Here is an 18459-nt window from a genome sequence, read left to right as displayed (position 1 = left end):
TATATGTGCTTGAAATACATCATTTTATTTTGGATTATTTTCCTCACAAGAAATTTCTGTGCTGTGCGAAATATTCTGTCGCGCGCGTGTTTTTCCATTTTGACGCCAATAATTTTCAAGATTTCTGACGTGGCTCTTGATTCTTATTACCTTCGCCTGATGAAATCCCATTTGTACCGAAACAGGGCAATACTGAATGCATACATAGGAGGAGTATTACAGTAATAAGTTTTAGCACATACCTACAGGCGAGCACATTTCGTACTTTCAGCATTTATAATGTGCCTTAATGGCACTGATTTATTAAATAATCTCCTACTGCAGTGTTAAATGAGGATACCTGGATAAGAAGTCTCCTACTTTATCCCAATTTACCATTCTAATTTAACGCTACAAATACTTCTGTGTAAATTGCGGCCGCACATAAATTTGCGAAGCTTTGTTAAGACTTTTTTGGAAGATATCTATGATTGTAATAAATTCATGGATATATAATTCTTATTAAGTTAATTATTAATTTTAAGTGTTAAACTAAGATCCTTTTATTAATTAAATATTGATGAAATATTAATTTAATATAATTTTTTTTATTATACTATAAAAAATAGTTTAACAATTTTACAAATGAAAATAATAAAAATAATATTGATCCTTTAGTGATTTCCGATTTTATCATATACAGAGTGTATATACTTGATTTATTGATGTGAAATGATATCTATATCTGTAAACGAAGATTGCTCTTAAAATAACGTTTTTGTTCATTTATTGATTTCCGATTGCACGCGAGAATAGAAGCGTGGTCGTTAAATTGCTCGGATTTGCGAAAGCACACCGCGACGGCGGTCGTTATAATTAAGCACCGCTTTAGACCGCTTGCCGTGCACCTTTTAATTGAAAGACGTTTCCGAGGAAACCCGTTATTCGAATATATGCAGTTAGTTAATTATAGCTTTATAGTTTTATTACTAAAGTCAAAATTAACTTCGAAATAAATGTAGCATATCTTTATAGAAATGTTTAATTTTGCACGTTAATTATATTTATGAATTAAGAATTTAAAATAAATATATTAAATTTGCAATTATATGTATAAGTTTATCAATCTTTAAAAAATTAAAATTTATAATAACTTTCCACAAAAGATTTTAAAACGTATATCCTTGACACTTTTTCAATCAATTCAAAATCGTAAAATTTTAATATCTACGGCGAGATATAACGATTGTGTATTAAGAACAACCTTGGAATCGAATAAAGTCGTCGTGGCTTCGAAAAGATTCGCTGATCCGAAAAGTTCGCAAGAACGTAATAACATAGACATACATACATCGTCGAAAATTGCATTGCCCTCGATTCACGAAATCGCTTCATTGAGAATAGAGGCACGGCGTCTTGTATCCAAAATGCATCTCAGAAATTTTATAAGGACACATTCCGCATCGACATCTCGAAATAGCTTCCTCCCTGTCATCTCGGAAAAATTAACCAATTTCCTAAGTCTTTTGTGGAACACTTGAATGGTCGCGGCGATACAATGCAGCCACAGTCGATTCAACGGCGCACTCGGCATCGATATTTCATCGGTGTTCTTCTACCAAATGCCGATATTGTGAGACAATGGCGATAATGATTGCGGATAGCAATTAATTTGTTTCAATTACTAATTGCACAATTACTAACGTCTTTGTGATGAACAAGCGTACACGTGCGTGGAAATGGGCGGTCTGGAAAATAAAATTACATTAAAATTACTGTTCAGAAAATATTCAGAACTGGAAACATAGAAAACTAATTACTTTCAACAATTGATAAACAATATAAATAGATATGAATAATTTTAACGTCGATTGTTTTTATTATTTTTAATGATTTTAACATTAAGAGTATTATTTTTATTTATTTTTATGTAAATTGTCCGCATTATTTAAAACATTTTACATTTGAAATACGAATGATAAACTTAAAATAGACGAAATCTCTTTATTGATGTGACGTTATCGATATGTGAATATCAGATTTGATATACTTTTTTCTTTATTAAGAATGCTCGATTTTATTTAAGACTTTTTCTGTTGGGAGCTACGATTTATCGGCAGAATTCCGATACTCGCGCGTGTGAGTTGCGAATGTAGAAAAGATGAACTGTCTTCGTCCTCGGTGTTGAACGGAGAGTCGATTTATCGCTCCTTTTGCATTCGTAAATCAGGTAGAACACATCTCTTCCGGTAGCACGTGAGACAGAGAGAGTGTTTCGTTTATATAATCATTGAGTTGAAGGAAGAAATCCATACCCGCTCTTTTTCACGTATATTTCTGAAGTTCTCTATTACTTTTGCATGCTAGTCTTACGTGATTTTAACATGTCGTAAAAAACTGTATGTGAAAAATAACAATTATTTGATATAAATCGCAAAAATTCTGTTAGAAGTTAGTTTACGTACAAAATGGTTTCACACGCAGAAAAAACGATTGCTAAAGTATTCATTCAGCTAAATGTAGATCTGAAATTTTATTTGGACGTGAAAATATAATAATTATGCTCAAATTATTTAACAAAATGTTAAAAATTTTTATCCTCAATACTTTCTTCTAACCATTCTACACAATTATTTTGATGATCCAACAAAATTATTTTCAGGTCTTTGTGTGCAAAAAAGAAATACAAAGAAATACAAATAGAAAAAGTAAATACTAAAGAAAAAGAATTGAAACAGAAAATTTCATTGAGTAAAAGATTTGTCAAGAGAAGAACATAGCTTTTCACAAAATCTTAATGAAATAAAAAGCGTATTATATATATTATATAATACATATCTTTAATAATTTTCTTAAAATTAGACATTTAGCGTGTATTATAGAATTTGTATGTTTTTAACATAAGAATTATTATAAAAGCATACTTTCGTCTAAGAGCCGTCATAATCAATGATCGCGTTTATATTTTATAAGCTTCTTTGGTCACGTATGTATATATAGGAAAATATTATAAGCTAAAATATTTCATGTCTTTGCTTGACCTATTTCACGATCACCGCGAAACGCAATGCATAGAACAATATTCAAGTGTTAGGAATTTGTAAAGGATGTGAAAATTTAATAATAATAAGTTCTATTTCTCATACAACATCATAAAATAAACTTCATAGAAAAATAAGCAATATGCTAATATTAATGTCAATATAACTATGCTAATGTAATTAATATTAGCAGAAGTGATATGCTAATATAATTGTATATAACTTCTAGTTTTCCAACAAGTGATGTTAAGTAAACGTTATGTATTCTAAAATGAAAATATTACATGCGCAATGTAAAAGATTTTATAATTTTTATGAATTAATGAATAGGCATTAGCGCTTTTATTGTTGTAAAAATTTATGTTTTCTTTTTGTCGAATTTTTTTTTTTGCATAAAGCTACTTATGCCATACTTTATACGATTCAAGCTTTAAAAAGAAATTATGTTTGCTTTTTATCTAATTATTTTTTGTGTAAATTTGTGTTGTATAATATCAAATGCTTCATCGTGGATTATTTCTTTTTTAATCAAATATACCTTAATAGAGCTTTTAATGGAAGAATCGCGTACTACAATATTTTTTTAAAAAGTACACACTTTTGGCCAACAACGTAACTAATAACTGACGTTAATTATAAAATAATACTATATCTATCACATGGAGATTAATTGACATTTGCTTTATTTAGATTATTATGTAGTATATGAGATTATAATTGGCGTATACGCGAAACGCGTGAACTCGCGATAGAGTTCTCGCTTGCCGGTTTAACCTAATTTTTGTCCAGACACATTTCGCGATTAATCAAGGTAAATGGACGTGAACGCGAGCGGGGAAGTTGTAACGAGAGGACGCACGAATGCTCGGGATAAAGCCGAGGTCGTGAGTTTTCGTCTCCGAGCACGGCGCGACGAACGGCGGCACGAAGCATCCTCGCTAGAATGCAAATGATCAATTAACTAGTTGTAAATCACCGCGAGCTGGATGGGGGCTTATCTAACGCCGTTGTCGGTGCCCGGCCCGGCTGGTCTAATGGCCAGTGGAGCCGGCATCGGTCTCTTCCATCCTATTTTCGTATGCTCTCCACGATTTTGCTATATGAAATGCTCCAAAATGAGCAATACGAAAAAGAAAGGGACATTTTTTTTTCATTTTATTTTGATGTGATCCTCGCGCCGAATATTGCCTTTTTTCATTGATTTATATCACAAAATTATTGAATGTCGTATTTTTTAACTCGATGACAATATATATTCCTATTATATTCATATTAATTTTAATTCTGTGCGAGTTACATCTTTGATTTTTAAAGCTTGATTCATTTGAAAGAACTTTATTTCTCAAAATAAACCACTCATTCAGCGAAATTTTATGACGGTATCACATTTTCAGAATAAAATAAAAGATCGTAATGACATTCAATGCATTTTGATGATGATTTTGTAATGAATTCTTGACATGATAATTTTTAAGTGATTTTTTAAAATTAAAAATCATTGTTATATCAAGAATTAATCACAAAATCATTGTCAAATGTACCGGATGATATGTCATTATGATTTTTAATCGAAAATAACTTCTACTTGATGTCAACTTGATTTTATTATATAATTTTGCATTCTACTATCGTCTGAGATTTTAGACATAGTGACATTATTACTGTTATTATTTTCATCACATCGTATAATAACTCGTTTTGTCCATTTGCTGTTCCTCATCTTTTTCTTTTGGCCAGTCCTCATCGACGATATTTATTATCCAGGACACGTTCGAGAACCTTTTCGAAAGTTGAAACTATACCCATGGGACGAAGATATTAAGTAGCCTCCGAATTCCCTGCCACACGGCTGCCTTTTCGTGATTAACATTTGGAACGGAAAAGGTATTTTAAATTGGTAAATGAAATTTGGTTCTGAAATACAACAATTGAGCTCGTGTGCTAATTGATAATAAGAAATAATTTCTTCACGTATTTATTATTTTATTTGTTACAAACGATTGTGTTTTTGAGATTTGTGATTGAGAGAGGATACAGATTATAAGTCAAGTCTTGTAAAAGAGAATAGTAGCGCAATGTTATTATTTGCGTCAGAATCAGTGAAGGAGAATAAATTATTTGTTGGATGGATATGTAATCTTTTCCCAAATCCGGTTACATGTTTTCCATAAAGGCGATCTAGGCGATCATATTTATCTTGAAAATCCAATCTTGCCATGCCTCATCTAAAATAAATGGTGTGTGAGTTCGGTTCATGTAGTGGGCCTAATCAAAAGCTGGCGCTGTCACTGCAAACTGTGCACAAGATACGTGGCCCGACGTGCATGTAGCACTGTGTCGTGCGGTATTCGGGTTATCCTCAATACCACGTGGAAGATAGCCGCAGAATCTCGCGGGAATTTAATTTACACTTGACAGATGGATGGTGCTTCGCGTACGAATGCGAACCGCAGCCATTCTAGCCGAATGTGACAAATGTTCATATTTACATTTTGTATTTCGCTCATTAAATACTCAACTTGCATGTTTCTGCTAAATCCGTAATTATGAACAGAAACATTATTCTCCCAATCTTTATCGATATTTAATGATACTTTAAAATTACACTTAACAGGATATGCTACCATAGCTTCTGATACATCATAAAATTCAAAATGTTATGAATTTTAATTAAAAATAATTTTTAAAAAAATTAAAGAATTTACGTACCACTAACTGTATCAGACAACTCTTCTATTGACGTTTCAAATTTTATGTTATGTATGAGAGTCTTACTAAAAATTTATCCTTCTTACAAAATATTATATTATTACGAAGAAAGAATATATATAAAATATATGTAGAATTTAGGAAGAATTTCTTATATATTCTAAAATTATATTTTATTGTGAATAAATATTAGCGAGATATATCAGAAATAATTACAAGGTGTTGTTCTATAAAATATAGTGCCCCAGATACATTTCATATGGTTCGACGCGAGACCGAGATCACGGCCAAGAAATTTAATGGACTAGAGGGAGAGACAGCCCGCGTGGGGGCTGTGGTGCTTCTGACAAAAGCTCTAATGACGTACGATGGTAACCTTCGTGAGGAGCACGATACATATTCCGGCTGATATGCATATTTAGTACCGTTCTATAATCTTCTCCGTAGAAATACACGGGGCACTCTGCCAAATCAGTGAAATTGAATCGGAAGAGAATTTTTAGGTGAAGCGCTTTATTACGTTATTATATTTTGGAATATCGAGGTAGCTCTCTTACATTCGCTCCGTATTTCCAGTCAAGTTAAAGACAAACTTAATTAGAATATCGCAAGAGAATTACTCGCATTTATCACACGCGCCATTATTCCTGGTCCTTCAGTAACAAATAATAAAATTTACAAACTTATAATAAACACCACGTTATACGAACAATATTTATGAATGCTATATTTAATTTCAATTTAATTTAATTTAATGTAATTAATTTATTAATTATTGTGCAAGAGAGAATTCAATTTTTAATAATTATGATATCTTTGTACTCTCTTTCTCTCTACCAAAATTTATAATCATTGAAACCATAAAATAATGATACAATTTCTATTGTTGGACAAATTATTATTATTTCATCAAATTATCAAGTTGTGAATAATGCATATCTTATTATTATATTAATTTTAATCTCTTAATATCGAAATTTTACTAGGAATCTCAGAATTGTACACGGAAAGAAGTTTTATTAAAGCAGCTAAGAATTTAACTAGATACACAGATCTGAAAATAATTTTGTTGAATTAATTAATTTAAACATTAAATTTATTATGAACACTTAAAAAAGTATTTCCGCTTTCAGTACTCTTTTTAAAATAATTTTTTATAAGAGCTATAAATTTGAAAATTAATTTTTATTCTTCAATATTTGGTATTTATTCTTTATCATTTATTCTTTAATATTTGGCAACAGTAAATCTTTATTTTATTTATATGCTTCGACAAATTTACAAGTAATTATCAAAATATCTTCTATAACATTTGGAAGAATTTGTAAAAAAACTTAATTATAAAAAAGAGAATTTAAACATCAAAGAAAAGTATATCAGGTTTATAACTTTCATATTTAAAAAAAAATTCCTAAAAGATGGTATAAAAATGGTACTGAAAAAAAGCGATAATACCTTCATAAATATTAATATTAATGTTGCAAAACATTTAACATTCCAGGAATCAGCTTGAGCGTCCTATACAGAATTATATTATTGATCTAATAAAACTAGCTACTTTTAGATCTGCGTCTAACTAAATTTTTAAACATTTTAGTAAAATTATTCTTTTCGTGAAGTTAATTATGGGGCACCATACACTTCACACTGCCTATGATTAAATTTTTCAAATTGGTCAAATCGACCGCGTGCACTGGTTCGTTTTGCATTATTGTACGTTAGGTCGCGTGTCGCGGGCACCCCTGGCTACCTACTTACCGCACCTTCAGCTGTTGAATTCGTTTTTTTTCTCGCGGACGCTGGCTTTCTTCTTTTATGTCCTCAAGTAGTCTGAATTGCTGATAAGCATCGCATGCCGTAATACGAATATTTATAGAAACGAATTTTGCATTGTTATTCTGATTATGCGCATCATGCGGCTTCGCCAAGTGCCGATTATTGCGTGCCGCGTTGGCGCGTGTGTACGGTTGAAGGATGAAAGAGAAAAATGGAGCGGAAAGGCGGGAATTACAGAGACTATCGTGATAGACGACATCAAAAGTCCTCGCGATAATTGCATTTCTTAACGTCAGTAAGAAGTCGGTGTTACTTCCTTAATAATGCCGTATTATCGCACTTTGCTCGCTTAAAATTACGCCGAGCGGTTCCTCGCGGTGAAAATCAATAATGAACCGTAATAATGGCGCTGTTATTGTTAGCAGCGTGTAAATGAGAATAACGTAACATGCACATTTTACGTCTCTCTGCCGTGTTATATGTGCGATGTAAGGTATACGATAAGATATTCGACCCGAAGACAGTTTCTCCATTTTTCATTCGTCTAGTACGTCAGGCGCATATGTGTCGTTGTTGAATTATTCATTATGTTAAATGTTTTTAGTTCTGATAGAAGACAGAATTTTCCAGACCAAAACCCTCATCCAAGAACTCAAGGTTAATTATTTTGTCGTTTTGACTTGTTGACTATGTCGTGTTAGTATAAAAATCTTATTTTGTTCATGAAATTTGAATCTTATTGTTTTGTTTTTATATACATTTAATTCAACAAAATTAATAGATAAATTTTTAATTATTGTAATTAAACTCCCATTTAACCAGATTAAAATATATAATACTTGATAGATCAGAAATGTCTATGAATACTGTCTGTGTTGCTATGAATAAAATGTTTTTTCTTAAATCGTATTATAAAGATATTATTAGGTTGCATTCTTTTGAGGAACACAGTTTTCCTGTGCAAACATATGTATCACGGAATTCGTCGTTCAATGTGTTTGAGACTGTCTATGATTCCATTTCTTCAATGTGTGTTTGAGATTATCTATGATTCCATTTCTTCAAAGATGAAAGCACAGTCTGAAAGATAGAGCAGAGATCTGTCAGCGCGACTTTCGGACTGAAGCCAAATTTATAGAGAAAGGCATATGTCAGCGGAATATATCTGAAATGCATTTCATACAGCTTTTATAACAAGTCTACTTCGTTTCTGCGTCTCTTTGCACGATTTATTTTATCTTTATTCGACGAGTGTTAAAATAAAATATCAATTTAATAAAATTTAATTGAATAGCTAAATTAAATGCACCATATGATATAATATGTTAAAACATGTATATGTATGACATATCAGATTATATTTTATTTTATAAATGCAATTTATTCTTTTATTTTCAGGAAATCGCCGCCATTCTAATCAGTTTTCAGAGGCACGCCGAATGGCAAAGTCGGGAGGTGAAAGTACGACCACGAAGTGGTTCAATGTTACTGTACTCGAGGAAGAAAGTACGCTATCGGCGCGACGGTTATTGTTGGAAGAAAAGAAAAGATGGAAAGACTACACGGGAGGATCACATGAAACTGAAGGTAATTTTATGTTAAAAAATAAGAAGAATACTAAATATTTAAAACGCTTGTAGCTTATTCTAAATTCCACTAAGATTTATGAAAGAAATTTTGTAATGAATTTTTATTAATGTATTATTACGTTAATTTGATCACAGGTTCAGGGTGTCGAGTGCATCTACGGCTGTTACGTGCACTCGGCGATCCTTCCAACGTTTCATCGCCGATGTTACTGGCTACTGCAGAATCCGGACGTGGTTCTCGTCCATTATCTGAACGTCCCTTATCCGGACGGTGATGCGAAGCTGGCGGCCCTGCCACCCTGCCTCGCGCTGCCACCTGACAAGAAGGAGTGGACGCGAGACGAGCTAGCGTCGCAATTAAGGCCCATGTTCCTCGGTGGAGATGACGATCCGAACAATCCTCATCTCACGCAGCACTCGAACCATCCCGTCGACATGATAGTCTCTCAGCTGCTTGATAGGCAGAGGGCATCCTCCACTTCCTCCACCAGCAGCACTCAACTCGCACCTAGGAGACTTACGCCCGACAATCAGGTATTATACACATCATACAATATGGAATTTTCAATAATAATTTATGATGTTTGAAAATTACTTGTTGCAATAATTATAAATGTTAATTGATAATAGTATTAATAATGTTAATTGATAATATTTAGATAATGTAGTAATAATTAATAATAATAGATAGTAGTAGTAGTTAATAATAATAGTAGTAGTAATTAATAATAAGTAGTAATAATTAATAATTAAATAATAGATAATAATAGCAATAATTATAAAAATTAATTGATATTAATTATTAAAATTATTAATTATTGGCCGCAATAATTATAAATATGTTTCTATTACAAGCTAAGAATCTTTTTTTATAAAAATTATTTAATAACATTATGTAAAGTGGTCGCCTAGTCAAATAAATTTTAGCATGTACGAATATGTATATACAACCTTTAAAACAGGTCTCTTCGACAACGGGAGGTCAACAACAATCGACGACGGCGGCTCCGGCTCCCCGCGTATATTCAAGACATTCCCATTCTACTCAGAGCCAACAGCCGGCTCCTCTAGTTTTAAGTTTGCAACAAATTCAAGGCGGTGGTGGTCTTCTGATACTCAACAGTCAACCATATCATCATCAACAGCAGCAACAGCAGCAGCAACAGCAGCAGCAGCAGCAGCAGCAGCAGCAGCAATCTCAACAACAGCAACAGCAGCAATCGCAGCAGCAACAACAGCAACAACAGCAGCAGCAAAGTCAGCAGGTGGAAATGCAACAGGTCACAGAACAACAAATCGTACCGCAAACCAGCGTTGATCGAGAACAGCAAACGCAACAAGAAATTGACGCACAGGAGAGTTTGGACAGATCTGCTGTGCAGTCTCTGCCAATGGGCGGTTCCAGTTCCGAGGTGACCGATTTCGCGGAGACGTTGGATCTGAGTCAGGAAGACATTCAGAGGACACTGTCGGCTAATATGGTGCCTCCGTCGCCGTCGCCTTCGCCGGCGGATAACAGCATGATTAATCCGATGGACTTCATCGACTCGTCGGATGACGTACTAGTCAATCTGGACGCGTTCGACGTGTTCGGCGATTTGCCGGAGCTGCACGACTTCGAGGCCGAGCAGTCGAAGCATGAGGAACAGCGAGGTGGTCCCGAGAACGATGTCGGATGTCATCCTGGTACAACCGTCCATATTGCAGAATATAGTCCTGAGTGGAGTTACATCGAGGGTGGTGTAAAGGTGTGAATAAAATATATTTACAGCTTTCTTTTTTTCATAGATATTCGCTAATTATTATGTAACTATTAGTTATAATTTTCCAATTAATAATACACATATAATTGTAAAGAGTGGCAAATTATAATTAACAGTTCTATGTTATTGTTAATTAGTGTTTGCCAGAATTTGATATAAACGGTATTTTAGGTATTAGTTGCTGGTCCATGGACCGGCGGTAGTGGTTCTCAGTCGTATTCGGTACTTTTCGACGCGGAACCAGTCGAAGCGTGTCTCGTGCAACCAGGTGTACTGCGTTGTCGATGTCCCGCACACGCACCAGGAATAGCGTCCCTTCAGGTAGCCTGTGACGGTTTCGTCGTGTCTGATAGCGTTGCCTTCGAATATCGTAGAGCGCCGACAAGCGAACCTAGCCCAGAGAAAGCTTTGCTGGACCGTCTTGCGGATGTTGAGGCCCGTCTGCAGGGTCCCGGTCCACCGTCTCCCGCGGCTCATCTGGAAGAGCGACTGGTTGCTTATTGCCAGGTACTTCTACTACTTGATATTTCTATACCTAATCATTAAACTTTACAAAATTGGATGTATATAAATTTAAATGACCAAAATGTTATTTAGCATTAAAATTCAGCTCAAATCAAATGAGGCATTTTCTTATTTAGTTGTATTCACATATTAGTTTAATATCATTTATTGTTGTTTAAAATTTTATCATTTTGAAATATTGCAGGATGCTGTTGTCCGTCCTTGGCGAGCTGGAGCGGAACCTCTTCAATCCGGTGGGCCTACTCTTCTGCACTTGGCGGCCGGATTGGGATACTCCAGGTTAGCCTGTGCACTCCTTCACTGGAGAGCAGAAAATCCTAGTAGCGTTTTAGACGCCGAGGTCGATGCTCTTAGGCAGGACAGTGCCGGCCTTACGCCACTTGCTTGGGCTTGTGCGGCAGGACATGCCGACACCGCCAGGATTCTTTACAGGTTCGTAAAGATATATTCTTATTTGATCAATTTGTTTAACATTAATTATGAAAAACTGAATCCAATTGTTCGATTATTACAAAATTTACACACCTTCGCCTTTCGTGTAGCTCGCAATTGCCTCATACGAATATATTGATTTTTAATTGAATTGATTTTTAATAAGTTTGTTGTTAACTCTGCCTCCATAGATGGAATGCTATGGCACTACGCGTGAGGGACTATCAGAATAGAACGGCGACCGAGCTGGCCGCGGAGAACGGTCACACGGCGATCGCCGAAGAACTGAATCAGCTCGAGACCCGAAGACAAGACGAGAGGCTTTTCTTGCGACCCGCCAGCCCTAGCCCTAGGCGGCCATCTCAAGATAGCGGTCTCGATCTGGCGTTGTGTTAGTCTCGTTTGCTATTATATACTGCCCTCTCTTCCGTATACACGCACACACATTCACGTATCTGATACACGTATAGTCACACCCTACCCTTTGCCGATTAGCTCTTTCAGCGCCATTATATTTTCCCTTGTCCAGTTTGTAAAAATTGTAGAGTAACAAAAAGGCCATAAGTCATGCGAGCGTAATAAATTAGGCAACGTATATAGTATTAAGTGGGGTTTATCGAAAAACACACAGGTGGTTCGCCGCTGCTGGACAACATGGAATTGTTGCAAGAAGATGAGTCGTCGTTAGGCCTCAGCGAACAGGGAATGGAAAGTGCTCCGACCCCTCAGGAGACCGTAGGTCCGTACTTTCCTCGTTTCCTCTTCTATTTGTCTGTCTGTCTGCCTGTCTGTCTGTAAAAACTATCCGTAATTCTCTATCTGTTCTCTGTGACACACTACTGATAGAAACGGACCGGTTTAGACGTACTACCACAATCACGTGGTCTGCGAATTCCGTAGAGATCCTAGCTGAAACTGCGTCCCTTGTTCGCAGTCACATACACACATATACACATTTGTTACACATACTTAGACACATGTACATGCGTACAGCAGTGTTTTCTTTCTCTGTCTATCTCTGTATGCGTACTCGACGACCGAAATCGGTCAACGATTTCGCTGCCTTCTCTAACTCCTCTGAACTCTTGCAGCTTGAACAATTGGTGTTGCTTGGCCTACGTAACCGCTCATGTTGGATGAATTGCTGTGTAATGTTTAAATTTTCTTAGCCACTACCTACTGTCGGCTATCAAGGCCTATTCTCGAGTAATAATCTTGTCTGTATATAACCTTTTCACGATAGTATAGCGACTAAATTATCACCTGGACAGACACGCGATCTGCCCAGTCGACCAATGTGGAGGTATCTCAGCCGGCTATCATCTTATGAAATGAGTAGGAAAGCGCCGTGTTCACCAGTGACTTGTCTGAGTCTTCGTGCTGTCAATTCGTGTCGTAGCGATGCACTTGATGTTAAACATTTTATCTGACATTGCGACAGTATCTCAATGCATCGTAGAACACGTTCACGGCTTTTAAAACTTCGGTGTTGTGATCGATGTGATTTCGGCGGTCTGCCATCACGAGTTTTTCGAATTTGGCTAGGGTGGTGATTCCTTTTTATAGGGGAAGAAGACGCGAGGGTGCTGACATTGGCAGAGCAAATTATAGCGGCTTTACCGGAAAGGATCAAGAGGGCGGAGGGTGATTCTCCGTCTTCTTCTTCGCCACCACCACTCACGGCGCCTCTGTCACCCTTGGAAGATGCTCTCATGGAACAAATGGTGAGAGCATCATGCTATTATTATTGTTAGTCGCATCTTGTAGAATTCTTTATCCTAATTTCTACTTATGTTAGATTTCAAAGCGAATTAAATATAAATAAGAGAAGAGAGATTGCGAATGATTAAGTGGAACGTTAAAACTTTCTCTAGTGAGACAAAATCTTCTGGCGGATATAATCGGAGAAACAGCATCATTAACAATTTAGTCTTGAATTATAATTAGGAGTAAAACTTTGGATTAAATCGGATTAGAATTTTGATAAATAGAACTTCGAAGTTCCTGGGTATTCCGTTATAAAGCTCTATTTACATGCTAATAATACTGCTTGTAGCCTCTCGACTCCGGGGAACTGTTCGACTCGTACCGTGACTGTAGCGGCGGCGCCGCTTCAGTTTCGGACGCCGATGCCGACGCCAGTCCCTCGAGTCCTTCCAGCAGCTGCCTGACGCCAGACTCGCCGTCCCCGCCGCCCACCACTGCTGATTTCTGTGAGTTTCTGCAGCTGCAATTGCAACTTGACAGCAATGGTAACGCTCACAGCAGTCAGTATTACTCACCGAACGGTTGCGGTGAGCGCAAATTGAACGGCATGATCGGTTCCGGAGCCATGACGGCGATCGGTGCCGGAAACGGCGATGGCAACGGTGAGGCGGATCTCAGCAGATTGACGCTATCTGATCGCGAACAGAGAGAGCTTTATCATGCCGCCAGAATGATCCAGAAGGCATACAGAAATTACAAGGGTCGCCAGAGGCAGGAGGAGGCTGAAAGGCATGCTGCCGTTCTAATTCAACAGTACTATCGCCGTCATAAACAGTACGCTTATCACAGGTAACTTTTCAGATAGTCAAACCTGCATAGACAGATTTTGAGCAGAGCATGCTACTAATTTTTGATAGTAGAAAGGCAACAAATTTCATATAGAGTCTATAATATTTGATTATGTCGACAAATTACTAGAATATGACAAACCTTATTGACAAACGTTATTGTGCGATAAACGTGATTGTATCAGCGAATTGCGATAGAAATAGAGCAGAATGCTTCGCTTCTACTCGATTTCTCCTGTCAGTCTGTTGTCAAATTGCTCGCGCGCGCAGATGCTCAGTTTCTGCTATCAATCTGCTAGCATTGCATGTTAGTAGACTTTGTCGATCCTGAGCTTAATACGGACACAAATAACTATGGATTTGCAGTGGAATCTGGTTGAATTTACTGCTAATCTGCTAGCAAAGTGCTATTTATAGTATTATCTGGGTTGCCCTGCGTTAGTTTTATTAACAGATCTTTTGTATATATTCTTATATTTGATTTTATTACTGTTTTATTACTTGTTTTATCACTGTTATATCGGGTAATAAAAAAAGTTATTTATGTAAATTTAAATTTAAATTATTATGTACAATTTAATCCAGCAAATACATATAATATGTTATATAACAGTTACATTTACATTTGCTGAGATTCATGTGATGTAAAAGACCAGATAGATTGCGTTACAATATCAGTGAAACTATAAATAAGACGTGCTGCAGAATCTACTTATATACAGAAAATTGGAAAGGAAATGCCATAACATTATGAAAATTGACCCGGAAATGAGAATTTCAACCTGTTATTCGTGCTTGTATGCTGTATGAGTTTAAACTTGGAACTACTTGTGTAAATGACTCAAAGATATATGCTTTCCCAGAAGGCACAGCCTAAAGACATAAATTAAATTTAAAACAAATTTTAAATTTAAATCAGTACAAGCACGAATGTGATTGAAATACTCACATTTCCGGGTTAATTTCCACATTGTTATGGCACCTTCTTTCTAATTTTCTGTGTTTAAGTAGAATCTATAAAGTATCTTGTTCAATGTCACTGACGTTTGTAATAAAATTTATCGAGCTTTTCGCGGTATATAAACTTTGTAATTCTAGAAAAACTACAGAACTTTTTTTATTACCTGATATATACCTGTGTTTATATTCAGAATGGCCTATTTCGCGTTTCAACATTCTTTCTCCTTCCTTTTATCTTAATATTTCGCATGCCATCGAACTTCTTCTAACTTCGAAAGTCTTAAGAACGGAATGAATCACTCGCTGTCTGACTACAATGGTACTAACTACCTTACGCGATGCATGCGACGGTTAGATACAAATCGTCCGACTTTATGCAGGCACGTGTTATCAGGTTTGAACACAAGGTTGTTAAGTATGACAGATCATTATCTCGTATCGCGCAGACATCGCCAAATTGCTCCGAACTTAGAAAGTTAAATTTCCATCGATATTCCGCTAGTCGAGAAGGTTGCGGGGGAACGTCTTAATAAGGAACAATTAATAACTGGGGGACAAGACGTACCATTGTGAGCCGACTTAACGACCTCTGACTGAATTAGACTGATGCCACTAAAGTTCGATCCCATGTACCTCTCTTGAGACGAACTTTTAATTGGCATCGTAAATAATTCGGAAACTTTGCGGATTTCCCTGCCTTCGTTACGGTGGCCTGAATACAGAATTAAGTTGGCATTAAATTAATACGACTTTCGCGTTGAAACTAAAGATCAGTATTCTACCATTACTCCTTTCTGCGTTCATCGAGTTATATACGTAGCGATTTGAACTTCCTATTGTAATGCCTCCGAAATTAGTGACAATCAGCTGACTATACATTATCATTGTAAAATCTTCGCGGAAACGTCGAAAAATAATGAAAGTTATTGGACATATGGCCAATTCTAATTATCAATTATTGCAAAACAATGATTTAATGCATTAACATGTTTCATGCCACACCAATTTTATAGCGTTTTTTATTGGCAGAATTAGTGCGCACTCAGTGCACATTTAAAGCTGTTGTACACTATTCTAATCAAAATGTAAAAGTGAGATATCTCAATTGATAAAATGCCTAATGTATATTTTATTAAATAGCACAATAAAATTGAATATTTCGCGATTTAATTCGTTTCTATGTTTTTATTAAAAACGTACATCTTTATGTCGATTTGTGTACAACGGCTTTAGATGTGCATTGAGTGCGCACTAATTCTGCTAATGAAAAACGCTATTAGATGATATGTTCATTGATGGCCTATGGTATTTTCATTTAATCTTTAGAGAAGGAGGAGGATTTATTTTTAAAATCTTACAGTTTTTCCTTGAGTAAGATTTATTAATATAATTCACTATTCAGCATAGTGGCTTTCCCACATCGTAAAAGTAAATTTATTATAATTTATTATATTTAAATAAAATATACTTCAAAATACAATATCATTAAAAATTAGAAAATTATTGTTATTATGGGGTTGGCTTGAACAGAAAGTTTGGCGTGAGTCATTGTGGCATAGAGCGTGTTAATTTAACAAAATTTTCATTTTTTAAACTTTCCTTTTTCTCTATCGTTCTTATATGTTTATACGTTAGCAATTATTTTAAAGTTTCGCATTTTAGGCAATGGCTTCATTATCGAATTATTTTCTAAACTATTTGAACTTTTAAATCGTACCCTTTTATCGCAGGCAAGCCACAAAGGCAGCGCTGGTGATTCAGAACAACTATCGAAATTATCGCTCGCGGCCGGGCTCGGCCAGCGCGAGGCAACAGGCGGTCCATCAGCAGGCGGCTCATCAGGCAGCGAGGAAGATCCAACAGTTCATGCGGCAGTCTAAGATCAAGTTAGTATCCTCGTACGTATGTATGTGTGTATATGTATGTGTGAGTGAGAGTGTGTGCGCGTGTGTGCGTGCGTGCGTGTGTGCGTGCGTGCGTGCGTGTGTGTGTATGTGTGTGTGTGTGCGTGCGTGCGTGTGCGTGTGTGTGTGTGTGTGTGTGTGTGTGTGTGTGTGTACAGTGCATTTCCTGTTGCAACGATGTGCACGCACATTAGCGTAGTAGAGACTTCTTGTTAGTACACGAAAGGCTTCTTATCATACTGAAAAAAAAAACGAAAAAGACAAAGTTCTAAAGTCTCCCTCTTCTCTGTGTCACTAATGCAGCTTGTCGTGGGACGATTCACGACCGGTAAGTAAAGATCTTATAATTAGACAATTGTTTTTTAACAAAACTGCTTGTTTGCATCTTTTTCTTTCTTCCGCCCTTCTCTCTCTCTCTCTCTCTCTCTCTCTCTCTCTCTCTCTTTCTTTTGTTCCTGTTTCATCTATCGGAAGAAGTTAACGCTTTCATCGTTATTGTTATCTCTCTCCCTTTCCTCTCTCCACCATTCTCTCTCTCTCTCTCTCTCTCTCTCTCTCTCTCTCTCTCTCTCTCTCTCTTTCTCTCTCTCTTGATGTATACTCTGTTTCACGACACACAAATTAATGAGATATACATCTATATACCGGAAATTAGATACGTCATGTTATGTCTCATATATTTGGTTGGCTTCATATTATTGTTAGAATGGTATATTTTATGTACAATGGTATATTTATTTGTACAAACAAAATCGTATACTCATCGCTTAGCGACATAGAATTGATTGCTCGATAACTTGTAGATTTTGCCAATAACTTGTAGACGGATAAAATGTACCGCATGTTTAAACAACTTAAAACTAGCATTTTACTTTAATGTACATTATAATTTTGAATAATTTCCACGAAGTATCAGAATTGATATATATTCATTTTTCAATAATGGATAATGTGAATATTCAGATAATGTAAACAAATATTTTCTGATAGCACACAATATTTATAAGATATTTATAAAATATTTATAAATATTTATAAGATTTGTTTTAAATATTTTGTAAATATTTTTGTGGTCTTAGATTGCACAGATCATTTATTATAAATATTATGAAATATTTATAAGTATATTTATAAGCAAATGTTATAAGTGCTATGAAAATATTTAATGAGACATTATAATCCAAATAAAAAATATTTATTAGAAATATTTATTTATATTTATTACA

General features: G+C 35.6%; 1 protein-coding gene across 4 annotated transcripts in view; it reads left to right on the top strand.

The window, feature by feature from the left end:
- Positions 1 to 18459, top strand: part of LOC108690402 (calmodulin-binding transcription activator 2-like) — a 56394-nt gene that overhangs the window by 37029 nt on the left and 906 nt on the right. For 2 of the 4 annotated variants that reach the window (XM_018197667.1, XM_018197671.1), the window contains 10 exons: positions 8904 to 9092; positions 9230 to 9628; positions 10057 to 10842; positions 11029 to 11364; positions 11567 to 11814; positions 12006 to 12205; positions 12446 to 12553; positions 13381 to 13538; positions 13871 to 14370; positions 17060 to 17215. In XM_018197667.1, the coding sequence (XP_018053156.1) occupies positions 8904 to 9092; positions 9230 to 9628; positions 10057 to 10842; positions 11029 to 11364; positions 11567 to 11814; positions 12006 to 12205; positions 12446 to 12553; positions 13381 to 13538; positions 13871 to 14370; positions 17060 to 17215 (3080 nt within the window). Of the gene's footprint in view, positions 1 to 8903; positions 9093 to 9229; positions 9629 to 10056; positions 10843 to 11028; positions 11365 to 11566; positions 11815 to 12005; positions 12206 to 12445; positions 12554 to 13380; positions 13539 to 13870; positions 14371 to 17059; positions 17216 to 17536; positions 17562 to 18459 lie in introns of all 4 variants that reach the window. The other 2 variants (XM_018197668.1, XM_018197670.1) reach the window with 2 other exon arrangements.

Source organism: Atta colombica, unplaced genomic scaffold (assembly GCF_001594045.1).
Source record: "Atta colombica isolate Treedump-2 unplaced genomic scaffold, Acol1.0 scaffold32, whole genome shotgun sequence".
NCBI classification, from domain to species: Eukaryota; Metazoa; Arthropoda; class Insecta; order Hymenoptera; family Formicidae; genus Atta; species Atta colombica.
Note: the sequence above shows the minus strand (reverse complement) of the source record. Positions and strands in the feature narration are given on the sequence as shown.